Here is a 13,176-nt window from a genome sequence, read left to right on the forward strand (position 1 = left end):
ACCCCCCGGCGTTACCCGTCGATGACTCCTCCTCGGTGTAGAGACCCCACCATGCTCGATTTGGATAACTTTATTTCCTTTTCAAAAGATTGAGGGGGGGATGTCTGGAGACAATTTATCTCCAGGGTAAACTGCTGTCTACGTGAAGCGTTGCGTGGTGTCCGTTTTAACCAGTAGACATTGAAGTCCTTTACAGCAGTGTTCCTCAACTCCAATCCTCAGGGTCCACCTACCGGCCATGATTTAAGAATATCCCACAGAATGAAGACCTGTGGTAAGTCCTGATGCACTGACACGAATTATATCACCTGCTCAATACTAAGGAAATCCTGAACACATGACCGGCAGGTGGTCCCTGAGGACTGGAGTTGAGAAACCCTGCTTTACAGTGCGGAATTGCACTACACATGGTGTATGGTTAACGGATTCATGATTTTTCTTCCTTTGCTTAGACAAGGGATGTATGATGTTTGCTGCGTCCTGGGATGCAATGTCCATCTTTTTTGTATTGCACCCATTTTCTAAAGGATGTGACAGGGTACGCCTCAATGTCATTGTGAGGTTGCGTTCAACACCCTAAGATATTGTGGTTGGTGAAACTCAAGTCAAGTGATTATTTTTGCAGGGAAAATTACCCATCATGTTGTAAAAAAAAAAAAAAAAAAAACATACAAAACTATTCTCACCTCACAAATCCCCACCGTTCCCATTCCAAAGTTGCCTGCTCTTCTTCTGCACTCTACTTCCCAGTCTAAGGCCTCATGCACACGGTGGTTGCCCGACCGTATTGCGACCCGCATACGGCGGGTCTGTAATACACGGGCACCAGCCGTGTGCACCCCGCATCACGGATGCGGACCCATTCACTTGAATGGGTCCGCAATCCGGGAGGTGCGGTGCAGAATGGAAGCACAGATCGGAAACCTGCATAAGCACTACAGAGTGCTTCCGTGGTGTTTCTGTCTGTGCCTCCGCACCGCAAAAGATAGAACAGGTTCTATTTTTTTACTGTGCAGGCGGATCACGGACCCATTCAAGTTGAATGGGTCTCGATCCGTCCCGGCCGCCACACGGATGTTGCCCATGCATTGGCGACTACAAATTACGGTCCCCAATGCACGGAACGGCCGTGTGCATGAGGCCTAACAATGACGTTTCGACACAGCAGCATGTGTCCACCCCAACCATTTACTGACTGGAAAACCCCTCAATAATTGCATCCAAATCCTTCTCCATTGTAGACTTAGCGCCGCCCCCCCCCCCCCCCCCCAAATAGTGATCTAATCAATGTAAAAATAGGGGGAATATTTCACAGTAGGGACAGTTCTGTTGTGCTCTTTAAAGGATAACTGTCATATTTTCATCAAAAAATCTATTTTAGCATATGTTACTGCTGCAGCAGCATTATGCATAAAGCAATCTTTAGTTTCTTCACTTACCACTGTTTTCCTTGAGTTTTCTTCTTAGTTACAGCTGTTTTGAATCCTACATTGAGGATCTTCTCTAGATGGCTCCTCTGCCAGTTCTCTGAGGCCAAAACTGCATTCCCTCAGGTCACTTGCTGTAACCAGCAGCTTCCTGCCAGCCAATCAGATTGGATTACTGAGAGACACGCCTCCTCACTCTGAAGCCTAATGCAGGCATGCAGAGTGAAGGACCGCCCCTCTATCTTCCTAGCTGGTGACAGATGACCCATAGCAACTGTCTTTTAAGGGACAGAGGACATTAATGAAAGCTGTTATTATAAGGTAATTACAGATCTTTTGGCAATCATTGACAGAGTATCTCAGGTATACATGCCTAGCTCTAGTAAACTAGCAAATAAAAAAAAAATATGACCGTTATCCTTTAAGTGTCTGTGGCGGACCATGAATGACAGAGAGGTCGTCCATGACACCGTGCCGCCACCACTTCTCGGACTGATGAATTGGTGTCCTCCGATCTGTTTTTCCTGTCTCGAAGAATCATTAATCTGTCAAACTCTTCCCTTTTAATACGTGTCGTGTCATAGGAAAAAGCCGAAATTTGTTTTCACTCAAGTGGATTCTTCTATTTAATCTTTTCAAGCTGCTTAGAGGTATCATTACCATCCGTCTTCATCTACCGGTAACTCAACTATGAGCGGCTTTCGATGGATAAACAAGAAACTTTTATTTTCACATCTTAATTAATAATTGCAGAGAGGTTTCCGGGCTAAGTGCAGGCATCGACTTGTTTGCATCTGCACAGAGAAATTTCATTAGCTGAGTGTTACTCTTCAGTGTGCGGCTCCCGTTTCCAGTGAATTTCCATAATAACCCTAATGGAACCTGAGGAATCAATCTTGATGTGCACTCTGACGTTGCGGTAGGAACCATCAAGTGTTTAGTGTAGGGAGCTGGAATGCACTGGAAAAATGGATAGAAATTGATGTTAAAGGGCAACTCCAACCAATCCATAAAAGTCAAATGTGACGCAAATTAACTTTACCCCCTCCCTTCCCCAAGACTTATAGAGCCGAGATCTACTGTGCTATTTGTAGGTGATTCATTCTATAGGACTTTCTTTGGTGTCTCCCATCATTTTGCTTTTCCTGATTGACACAGTTCAGTGCAAGCCACCATTTTTTTGGGAATAGAGATAGTTGGTCACCTTAGTATTCTTTACTAGTTTGGTAGGCATAGGTTTAGCAAGAGTAGCTTAAAGGGGTTGTCTTGAGATTTTGATATTGATGGCCTATGCTCAGGATAGAACAATAGGGTTGAGCTCGAGTACCAAGCACAGCCGCTCTCCGATAGACAGAGCTGTGCTTGGTAAGAGGCTCCGTGCTCATGGGAGCAGTGCGGCCTCCTCAAACAGCTGATCGATTAGGGCTGTATTACACCAACAGATTATCTGACCAAATAGCTGTCCAATCAGACCAATAGTTGGTGTGTATAACGAAAGATTCGTGTGTGTAATGGGCCATCTGACCAATGATTGGTCATAAAATCTGTTGGTGTAATACAGCCCTTAGACTCCCACTGATCTGATATTGATGACCTATTCTGAGGATACACCTGGAAAACCCCTTTAACATTGTGTAGACCCTAAAAAACAGCATGCATGATCTCAGCATCTTGGGCCCCTGTGGTTATGATATATAGGAGATATGAGAGGATGTCTTTGAACTCCAATCACGCCTCTGGATTTACTTTATTTCCCGTTGCTCGAATAGCGGCAATGTACAGCACTGTACATAGGTTGTCATCACTTATATCAGTCACTGTCTCTAGTGGGGTCACAGTCTAATGTCCTAAACACATACATACAGTAGGGACAACTTTGTAGGAAGCCATCCAACATATCAGTATGTTTTTGGCCTGTAGGAGGAAACCACAGTACTCAGAAAAAACCCACCAAACATGGGGAGAAACATATAAGCTCCATGTAGATGTAGTTCTTCGTTGGTTGTAAACTTTGTACCCCAGTGCAGCAAGGCAAGACTGCTAACCACTGATCCACCGAGTATGCACCTTAGTGGATTTTTAGATTTGGAAAGTAGAAATAGTAAATGGGCTACAATCCTCACGAAGAGGGACAAAAATATACGCTCACTTTCTGGTCAAGTGGTCATACAACAGGGTATTGCAGGTCTAATTTCATGAAGGTTGCCACTAACTTGCAATACTGGAAAATTCTGTATATTTTTTTCCTTTTGTCTTCCAGAAACCAAGACCAAAGGAATGGCACCCGCCTGGAGGATTTATCCTTGGACTATGGGCGCTGATTCTTCTCGTCTTCTTTAAAACCTATGGCCTTAAACATATGAAGCATGTGTTCTGAGAAGAGCTCCATGACCACTGAGACTCAGGAATGCTCTGCACTGATATTTCCCACCATCCTGTCTGTGGCCTACTGTGGTTTCCTGTATAAGTTTGGCATGAGTCGTGCGAACCCAACAGAAAAGCCAAAATAGCTAAGTTAGGAGACTTCTTCGAGTTTGAGGGCAACTATTTTGTGGGCTGAGATGTCCATTAGAGAGGTGAGACCCAATGTTTTGTGGGTGAGCCATACTTGACTGGCTAGGACCTGTTGAGCCTATAATATGGCTGCTTTCATTGTCTCTCTAAGACTCTCCCTTTAAGAAGGAAAGCTGTAATTGGTGTACAGTTAAAAATACGTAAATAATTGTATAAAATATAATTGTAATGCCCCCCCCCAGACTTATAAATTATTTAATGCCCAGGCTTTATTGGTATTAGGGACAACTGAACAGAAAGTTGCTCTCTTGGCAAAATGTATTTTATACCTTTCTTCACATTTCCGAAGTGTTGGCATGGTATATTGAGAGCTTTCTCAGCAGAAACAAAAATAGAAATATTGATTTATCATGCTAAGTACAGCATTTCGGATCAATCCAGAACCCGAGGTAATTATGTATCTAGGAACTGGTGAGCAATTAGAATTTAAAGCAAGACTTAGTAGCCCGTGGAAAACCTCCTTTGATTTATTCACTGCTCATCAAACCAGAATGTCCAGTGCGTTTTTGCCATCTCAAGCATTTTTATTGCTCCTGTTTGCTTTTAGTGTTATACTCTGGAAATATGAGGGTTTTCCAGTGCAGTTTGTAAAAAGTACCAGGTGAAAGAAGATGCTGAGCAAGCAGGGAAAGAGCAAAACGCAAGGAGACAACCCAAGGACAGCAAAGTGCCGCTGTATTAATTCATGAGCCACGGTAGCATCTCACTTGAGCAGCTCGGAGACTGACACCTGGGGTAATCCATATGACTTCCATATTGAGGACAAGGGGGGGGGGGTAGTAATTGCTCATTCATTAGTAATTGCTCATTCATGACTGTGTTGTTTCGTACAAATAAAATGGAATTACATTATGGCCTTTTTATGTGTTTCTTTTAAATGCAGTGTCACCCAAAATGTAATTATGTGGCTACAGTTATAAGAAGGGACGCCATCATTCATTGCATTCCTATAGCACAGGACGTATTATGCAACTGAATGGACATCTGTTTTGTTAGTTATGGAAGGAGCATTTTGCTAGAATCCTGCCACACCAGATCCCAAGTCTCTGCTTCCTGAAATAATGCTTAGTGTAACATAGGGACAATTGATTATAGAGGTATTTTCTCCAGTCTTATTGGATTAATAGGTTTTCAGGGGTATTAAAGTAACCTCTGCTTATTTCAGCATAGGGTTAAATAGGAGGAGATTCGAATTACTACAGTCCTGTACTTTCTCCTTGCTGAGAGGGATGTAGAGAGATATAGCTAAAATAACTTAAATATCTTACCTAAACAGGGAATAACACATGGTTTGTGTCTGTAGAGGCAACTTGCTAGATAGCAGTCCTGTGATCACAGCAGCATTAGCACTGATTCAAGTAAGCAGTCTTTCTGCATTGTGAGGGTAGGAAGGACAGGTGTAAAGCCTCATTCACGCGTCAGTGTTGTGGTCAGTGATTTCTAGGCATGAGCAAATCGACTTCGGATGAAACAGTTAATTTGCGTAAAACTTTGTTTCAATACTGTATGTATTGGCTCAGAGGAGCCGAAGTTATTACTTCACAAAGTCTCATGAGACTTCGCATAATAACTTAATAAATGGATTTCTACTGTAAAAAAAATAATTAATCCCGAACTTTGGTTCAGTTCCAAGGTACCACTTGGAAGTGATTTCCATCAGTGATTGCGAGCCAAAACCAGGAGTGTAGGCCACACCGAGATCAGGTGTAATCGAAAGATCTGGACCTGTTCTGTGTTTGGAGCAGCACCTGGTTTTGGCTCATAATCACTGACGAAAACGCTGATGTGTGAATGAGGCATAATAGGAGCTAAAAGGTTAGTAGAGAAAGTGACTGGGTCTCAGACTGTACAGATGCAGCATTGGCACTGATTTAAGAAGGCTGTCTTTCTGCATTGTGAGAGATGGAGGGACAGGTGTAATATGAGCTAAAAGTGTACGAGGAAGTGACCAGTCTGCAACTTTTAACAGTTAGAGAGATGTTTCAGTCACAGCTATATATATATATCATAGGGGTTGTCTCATCTACTGATGATCTAATTGCTTCAGGTACCACGCGGGAAAACCCAGCACACACCATTATTGCCTAGATAGACCGCAGTTAGCCAGGCATTTCCCCTGTATCGCTCCCATGTACGTGAGCCATCTGCTAGCCTTGGTGGTTCTTAGATGTGCTCCATAGGGGGGAGGTGTCAAAATTCAGAGCTGAAGCCGGACAAGCCTCCATTTTCACCCAGGCTGCCCCTCTGACTTGAGCATCGGAGCAGTTCATGCTCCAATGCTCTCCTTTGCGCTGTGCTAAATCGTGCAGGGCAAAGGCTCTTTTGTTTACAATAACACACTGCCAGGCGGAGGCGTCCGCCCGGTGACTTCACCAGCTCTGATGGGCGAGCTTTAGTGCTGCCCTAGCCGTTTTATTGGCTAGAGCAGAGCTAAAGCCCGCCCATCAGTGCCAGGTGACATCACCGGGCTCCCTGAGCAGCCGGAAGAAGAGGCTTCAGCGCTCCTGCAAGGGACCCAGGACGAGAAAACGGGGCTTCAGAAATATGTGGAAAAGGTAGGACATGGATGTATGTTATGTGTATGTCTGTCTTGTACTAATGGAACAAAGTCCTCAATCCCGGACAACTCCTTTAACTTCAGCTGATGACGTCTTACTATGCTGGCACTAAGTAGTATAACATTGCCCCTGTGAATAACATTGCGAGTAAAGACATTAGACTAGAGAACCATCAGCACGTAGACATCAGAATCTATTAGTGACTCATGTAGAGAAAAATGTTGCCATTTATTTACAGAAGGATCGAGAATACTAACCAAAATAGATTATGAAAAAATCTGTATTGTCTGAACAATACGTAGAACGGACAGAACAATCCTGGCAAAGTGAAGTAGAGCCACTGTGCATCGCTGGAAGTAACAAATTCTTATAAAATTACTGGAGCCAAAGCAGAGTCTTGAAGTTTGCAGCTTCCATTGTGGATGGTTCATCATTCTCAACACAGTTGAGCAAAACAGGTGTCTGCTTCCTTGGCTGGACGGGCGACTGGCTCCGGGAAAGTGCTTTAATGCAGACCCTTTTTAACCCAACCTGAGGGCAGACATTTTTTAGGGGGTGCTGAACCAACAGCTTGTTAATTCACTAGATGCTCACAGGACAAATACTGCATAAACCATATCATTTTGCAATCACATATCCATATAGCGAAGATTTGGAGCTCTGTATCAGAAAACCAGAGAAGTATGAACACATTATCGGCACACGAGTTTGGTTCTATTTAGGTTAAGAAAACAAAATGCAGTCCAAAGTTAGACTTTCATCTTCCACAGGACACAACACAACATCTCTAGTTCCAGTCACAGGCTTGGTTCAGCATGGCTGTGTCCCCTCAGGTGACGGCTCTCCTTTGGGTCATGTTTCTCCTCAGAACATTGGCTTTACAGGTCCTCTCTTTGCAGAATCGGACTCCGGTTTCCAGTCTGGTTGAAAAAAGTGAATATTAAAGGTCCGTGCCCAGTTGGCAAAAACTCTTTTCTCCGTGATAAAGCGATGGTGGCTTCCTTTCCGTCCTCGTTCATGGGAGATGTACATGGTGCATTCGTCAGGTCCCAAAGGTTCATAGTAGTGGTAAGGTACTGACGTGTGGTTGGCAGCCCTGTGAAGAAAAAGGTAAGATTACTATAAAATGAATATGTTAACCATCTCATGAACAGTTAATAGTTAGGCTACGCAAAGATAGACCTAACCCTGGTTTTAGGAGAAGACGATGCCCACTAGATCTTAAAATTTGATTAGGTTCTGATTCGGCCGAAGTGCTCTGAAAAAGCGTCTCTCTGCTCCCGAGAATAGAATACGGTAAAATTTGGATTTGTTAGAATCAGAATTTATTTTAAAAATATTTGATTCAAATTTTCAATATTTTAAATCGATTTTCTAATTTCAGTTTATAAACCCCAATTGTGATGGGTTCCCTATAGATGACTTTTGGACTATGAAATGGGTCTCATTTAACAGGGAGGCGGAGCTAAACTGTTTCCAATGACAGGGTCAAATAACAGGGTCATTTGCCAGCCTTAATACCCCTGGTACTGGTGCTTTATGCTGGTGCGTATCCACCACCAGCGCCTAATAGCCTTAAAACCATGCCAGCTCCCTTGCCTAAGTAGATTTAGATCATTTTCTATGCCAAAAGCTGGCGTAGAAAATGATAAATTAGATGGGCCTGCCCTCTTCCCCACCTTTTTATTTTTTTTAATAAGTGGGTGGCAGGGGAAGAAGTTGCAGATTCGGCCGTAAATCCACTTTGTGACCGAATCTGCGACAGATATATACGTCAAAAAGTGGCGTATATCTAATCATGAATGACCCCCTAAGTGTGTATATATAGGTATAATATAGGTATTTTACTGTATGGCTGGGGCTACACAGTGATTTTAGCCACGACGAATGTTGGCGGTGTAGCAGTAAAGCCATCGAACAGAACGGGGTCGCTGCCACCACCACCCCAGAATTGAAAATAATCCTCCAGTGATGGATTTTTTGCAATTCTGGGGGTGGTGGCCACGCTGCTACCCCCTTCCGTTCAGTGGCTGCACTGCTACACGCCGATCTTTGGTTGTGCAACGGCTGTTGCAGCAGAATTGCAATGCATTGGTGCCTATGGATACGTTCGCCATAGCAGTTTTTTCTGGCCAGTACACCGAATGCGATTTAAAAAGACTTTAACTGTAATTCTTGGCAAAAAATTATATTTTTAAAGTGTAACTGTCTTTTTTTATTTTTTTTTGCCAATTTATTAGAGCTAGGCATATGTATACATAAGTTAGTCTGTCAATGATTGTCAAAAGATCTGTAATTACCTTATAATAACAGCTTTCATTAATGTCTCCTGTCCCTTTCCACTGCTCCCTTAGAAGACAGAGGGGCGGTCCTTCACACTGCATGCCTGCATTAGGCTTCAGAGTGAGGAGGCGTGTCTCTCAGTAATCCAATCTGATTGGCTGTCAGGGAGTTGCTGGCTACAGCAAGTGTGTATGGGAAGGTAAGGGAAAGCAGTTTTGTCCTCAGAGAACTGGCAGAGGAGCCATCGTGAGAAGGCCCTCATTGTAGAGGTTAAAATAGCCGTAACGAAGGGAAAAACTCAAGGAAAACAGTGGTATGTGAAGAAACTAAAGATTGCTTTATGCATAATGCTGCAGCAGCAGTAACATACGCTAAAATTCATTTTTTGATGGCGGTTACACTTTAAAGTTACTCCACTTTTTCCCACAAACAGGATAGGGGATAAGTGTCCGAGCTTTGGGGGTCTAACCACTGGGACAGCCGCAGATGATGAGTAGGGGGTGTCACCGGTCAGATGACCAGCAGTTGCATTTGTCCGTTGCTGCTCTATTCAAGTCTATGTGTCTGAGCCGGTTCAGAGCTGTGATTGGATACCATGGAAATAAAGGAAAGTTCTGACAACTCAGGTCCAAAGAAGGAATAAAGCACCATCCCTATGACTGTGGGAAAATGCGCCTTCATATCTTAACCTCACAGGAAACTACAGAGACAAGAATAATATTCTCTTTATATGTATATTTAAAACACAATCGATTTAATTTCCTCGGGGATTTAAGATATATTGATGTACACGCCTCTGAAAGACGGACTGCCGAACTGTATAATAATATTGAGCCGTAATCATAATCTGGAACCTAAAAATTTACATCCTGAATCAATATCTGGAGCAAGTGATGAATATACAGCCAGCGAGGCATATAGCAGAATATTAAGACAGAACCAGAGTCTCTTCGCACACGAGATCCGAGAACGGAATTTTAATGAGGAAACGTATGCAGAACATCTGTCTGCGCCCCTCATAACCCATTCACCATATTCAATACAAGTGTGCAGTCAGTTCTAGTAGAAAAAAAAGAAGAAATGTAAACCAATTGTCAATTACACAGAATGGATCAAGCAGAAATGTTCATACGGTCACAACTAGTGCTACAGAAGGGGAGGGGCTAGCAGTAGGTATTCCAGCTGCTAGTACTACAGAAGGGGCGGGGCTAGCAGTAGGTATTCCAGCCAGAAGGGGAGGGGCTAGTGGTGAGCCAGCTGCTAGTGCAGCCAGAAGGGCAGGGGCTAGTAGTAAGTATTACAGCGGCTAGTGCAGGCAGAAGAGGAGGGGCTAATGGTAGGAACCCCAGCGGCTAGTGCAGGCAGAAGAGGAGGGGCTAATGGTAGGAACCCCAGCGGCTAGTGCAGGCAGATGGGGTTTGTTAGCATGTAATACATTTACCCTGCAGTAGGAGCTACAAGGAAAATGTATGCTCAGCTACAGCTTCCCTTGGGTGAGCACAGTTGATTGAAAACTTTCTGAAGCAGGACCACTAGGGAACATTTTCCATGTAAAAGGGGGATTTCTAAACCTATTAAGAACATGGTCAAGTTTGGTACTTAAGGGGATTGTTTTCTCCCTGAGGACCTCTAATGCTAATGCAGACACCCCTCCCCCCAGCATGGCCAGACCTGCGGTGGGAATCATACTTATCCGATTCCTGCTGGGATCCATCACTTTCCTTCAGGCACTGCAGTTCTTGGGTCTCCAAGTGTTAGAATCCGGTTAGACGCAAGTCACCTGGTTGCAGCAGTCACACGTGTAACGTCACTGAGTCGTATGATGCATGGTTGACACATCACTGCAGAAAGACCTGAGAACTGTGGCGCCCAAGGGGAAGTAATGGAGCCAGAGCCTTGTGGACAGGATAGGGTAAATATGATTCCCACTGTGGGTCTGGCCAGCTGTCCCCAGGGGTGAACAACCCCTTTAACTCATCTTTTTTTGTTTTTGTTTTTTGATCTTCACATTTCAAAAGCCAGAACTTTTTTTTTGTTTTTTCATCGACAAAGATGTAGGAGGGTTTGTTTTATGCAGGGCAAGTTCTATTTATTAATTACACCATTTTTGGGGAACATCAGGTTGACTTGTGCAACTGTAAAAAGATTTTAGGAGACAGTACAAAAAAACAATGCAATCCTGCCATTGTTTTTAAGGTTTTATTTTTACAGTGTTCTCTGAGCAGTACTAACGGCATTCCAGCTTTATTCTGCTGGGTCAGTATGATCATGGAGATGCCAAATTTAGTTTTTATTTTACCATAAAAAAAAAAAAAAGGCTTGCTGTGTCTCCCTATTCTGTCACCCATTACTTTTTTTTTTGCCGCCATGTGATGGCTCAGACCCGTGGACGTAAGCATACTTGCCTGCTTTGCGGTGCTTGCTCCCAGGCCCTGTGCTTTCTGGCCTCTTCTGCTCCGCTCGGGTCCCTGGATGTAAACTTCCAGTTTGACACTGCTGCAGCCAATCGTTGGCCACAGCGGTGACTACTGTAGCTCCCTTTGCGTCATCTCAAATGGTCATGAGCATAACACTACTGCAGCGGCAAACTCGAAGTTTACTTCCAAGGACCCGAGCTGAGCAGACGGGACCGGGAGCCACCATCGGAAAGCAGGTATGTTTCCCTTCGCAGGTCTGCCCAAGGAGGGTGGGGGTGGCATTAACCCCTTTAAGATGTACTTGGCTAAGTCCATGGAGTGGTGGTCATGCATTCACACTACCACTCCTTTCATATGAGGAACTTTGGAACTCCTGTCCTCGGGATCCTGTGGCTAAGTGATAAATGTTCTTTATAGGAAAACCCCTTTAAAGGTCCTTTTTGGCTCCATCCTTTGACGAGTTAAATTAGTGAAAAACAGAATTACATCCCAGTCTACGGGTTGTCTATACTCTACACACTGGGGCCTGTCCTAGACAAAAGTTCAATGACGTCTGCTGTCCACGCCATGAAGATGTATTGCAGGATGCATTAAATCTTCAGCTCTCCCTTCGCCTCTCGTCCACTGGTTCATTGACTTCATAACATTACTTCCAATACCTTTGAGACGTCCTTCGTATGAACAGATAAGATACCCACTTAGTTCCATGGCAGTGATTAGACTGAATTGGTTCTCTCCTAATGAATACTTATGGTTGACAACCATTAAAGTGTTCTAATCCTAGCGAGGCGGCATCCTGAATAAGGATTAATACAGAGATCATGATGGCTCGCAACGCCGCCGGACAACGATTACACCGCCTTCAGTCGATGGCAAACCAATCTCTGTTAACACACGATGCATGTTATGTAGGAAATGGAAGTGTGTATTTAGCCCCTGATATAATGACTGGCTGCAGAGTGTAATAAGTAATATATTGATTGAGTCGTTTTTGATAAATGTCATTTCAAGCCTGCGCCTGGCTGCTGAAACGATGGCGTAAAATGAAAATATAAGGATCAAAGAGAAGAGGCCAAGAGGCACAAATCTGATTGAAGTCCAAGTTCTTCATTGTGGCAACCGAAATCTTTCATCTTCCTTGCTTTGGTCAAGGTCATCTATGAACACACTGGAGGTTTTACCCTGTATGCGGGTATTGGAGCTGCTGATTTTATGTTGTTTTTACACTTCTTTTTATTACAGTTTGGATTTTTTTTTTTATAATAAAAGAACAACATAAAAAAGCTGTAAAAGTCTAGCAGCTACAGAGTATCAAGCAACACAGAATAGGTTGATTCTTAGTGGGGTGTTCCAGCCAATCATTTTTTTTAAAGGCCCATTTTTTCCCACCACTCCCAGGGTCCTCGCAGGTCTCTCTTGACACATAAGGTCACTGCCGTGGCCTGTGATTGGCTGAATGGATATTTCCTGTGTGTTGAGAGAGAACAGGAAGCAGGGATCCTGGGGAGCGCCACAGTCAGAGTGGGGAAGGATCGGTGGAGATTGATTCTATTTTTATTTTTTTTTTGCATAAAAATAAATGACAGACAACTCTCATATCTATTTTAAAGGGGTTTTCCATGAGTTTTTTTTTTTTTTTTTTTTTTTTTAACTGATGACCCTCAGGATAGGTCATCAGTAGGGATAAGCAAATCGACTTCAGATGAAACATCTGAAGTCAATTCCCATAAAACTTTGTTTTAATACTGTACAGAGCGAGCCCCCCATACAGTATTAGAATGTATTGGCTCTGATGAGCCGAAGTTATTAATTTGTGAAGTCTCGTAAGGCTTCACATAACTTCAGAAATTGATTTAAACTGTAAAAAAAAACATTTCCAGAACTCTGGTTCGGTTCCAAGTGGTACCTTTTTTTTTA

At 43.4% G+C, this 13,176-nt stretch overlaps 2 protein-coding genes across 2 annotated transcripts in view; one reads left to right on the forward strand and one right to left on the reverse strand.

Moving 5' to 3' along the window:
* Positions 1 to 4,796, forward strand: part of PIGK (phosphatidylinositol glycan anchor biosynthesis class K) — a 107,049-nt gene extending 102,253 nt beyond the window's left edge. The window contains exon 11 of the mRNA XM_044301694.1: positions 3,688 to 4,796. Coding sequence (XP_044157629.1) covers positions 3,688 to 3,804 — 117 coding nt within the window. The 3' untranslated portion in view covers positions 3,805 to 4,796. The remainder of the gene's footprint in view (positions 1 to 3,687) is intronic.
* Positions 4,797 to 6,774: 1,978 nt separating this feature from the next.
* Positions 6,775 to 13,176, reverse strand: part of ST6GALNAC5 (ST6 N-acetylgalactosaminide alpha-2,6-sialyltransferase 5) — a 92,566-nt gene continuing 86,164 nt past the window's right edge. Inside the window, exon 5 of the mRNA XM_044301695.1 lies at positions 6,775 to 7,655. Coding sequence (XP_044157630.1) covers positions 7,424 to 7,655 — 232 coding nt within the window. The 3' untranslated portion in view covers positions 6,775 to 7,423. The remainder of the gene's footprint in view (positions 7,656 to 13,176) is intronic.

The sequence above is a fragment of the Bufo gargarizans genome, chromosome 7 (genome assembly GCF_014858855.1).
Source record: "Bufo gargarizans isolate SCDJY-AF-19 chromosome 7, ASM1485885v1, whole genome shotgun sequence".
Taxonomy (NCBI): domain Eukaryota; kingdom Metazoa; phylum Chordata; class Amphibia; order Anura; family Bufonidae; genus Bufo; species Bufo gargarizans.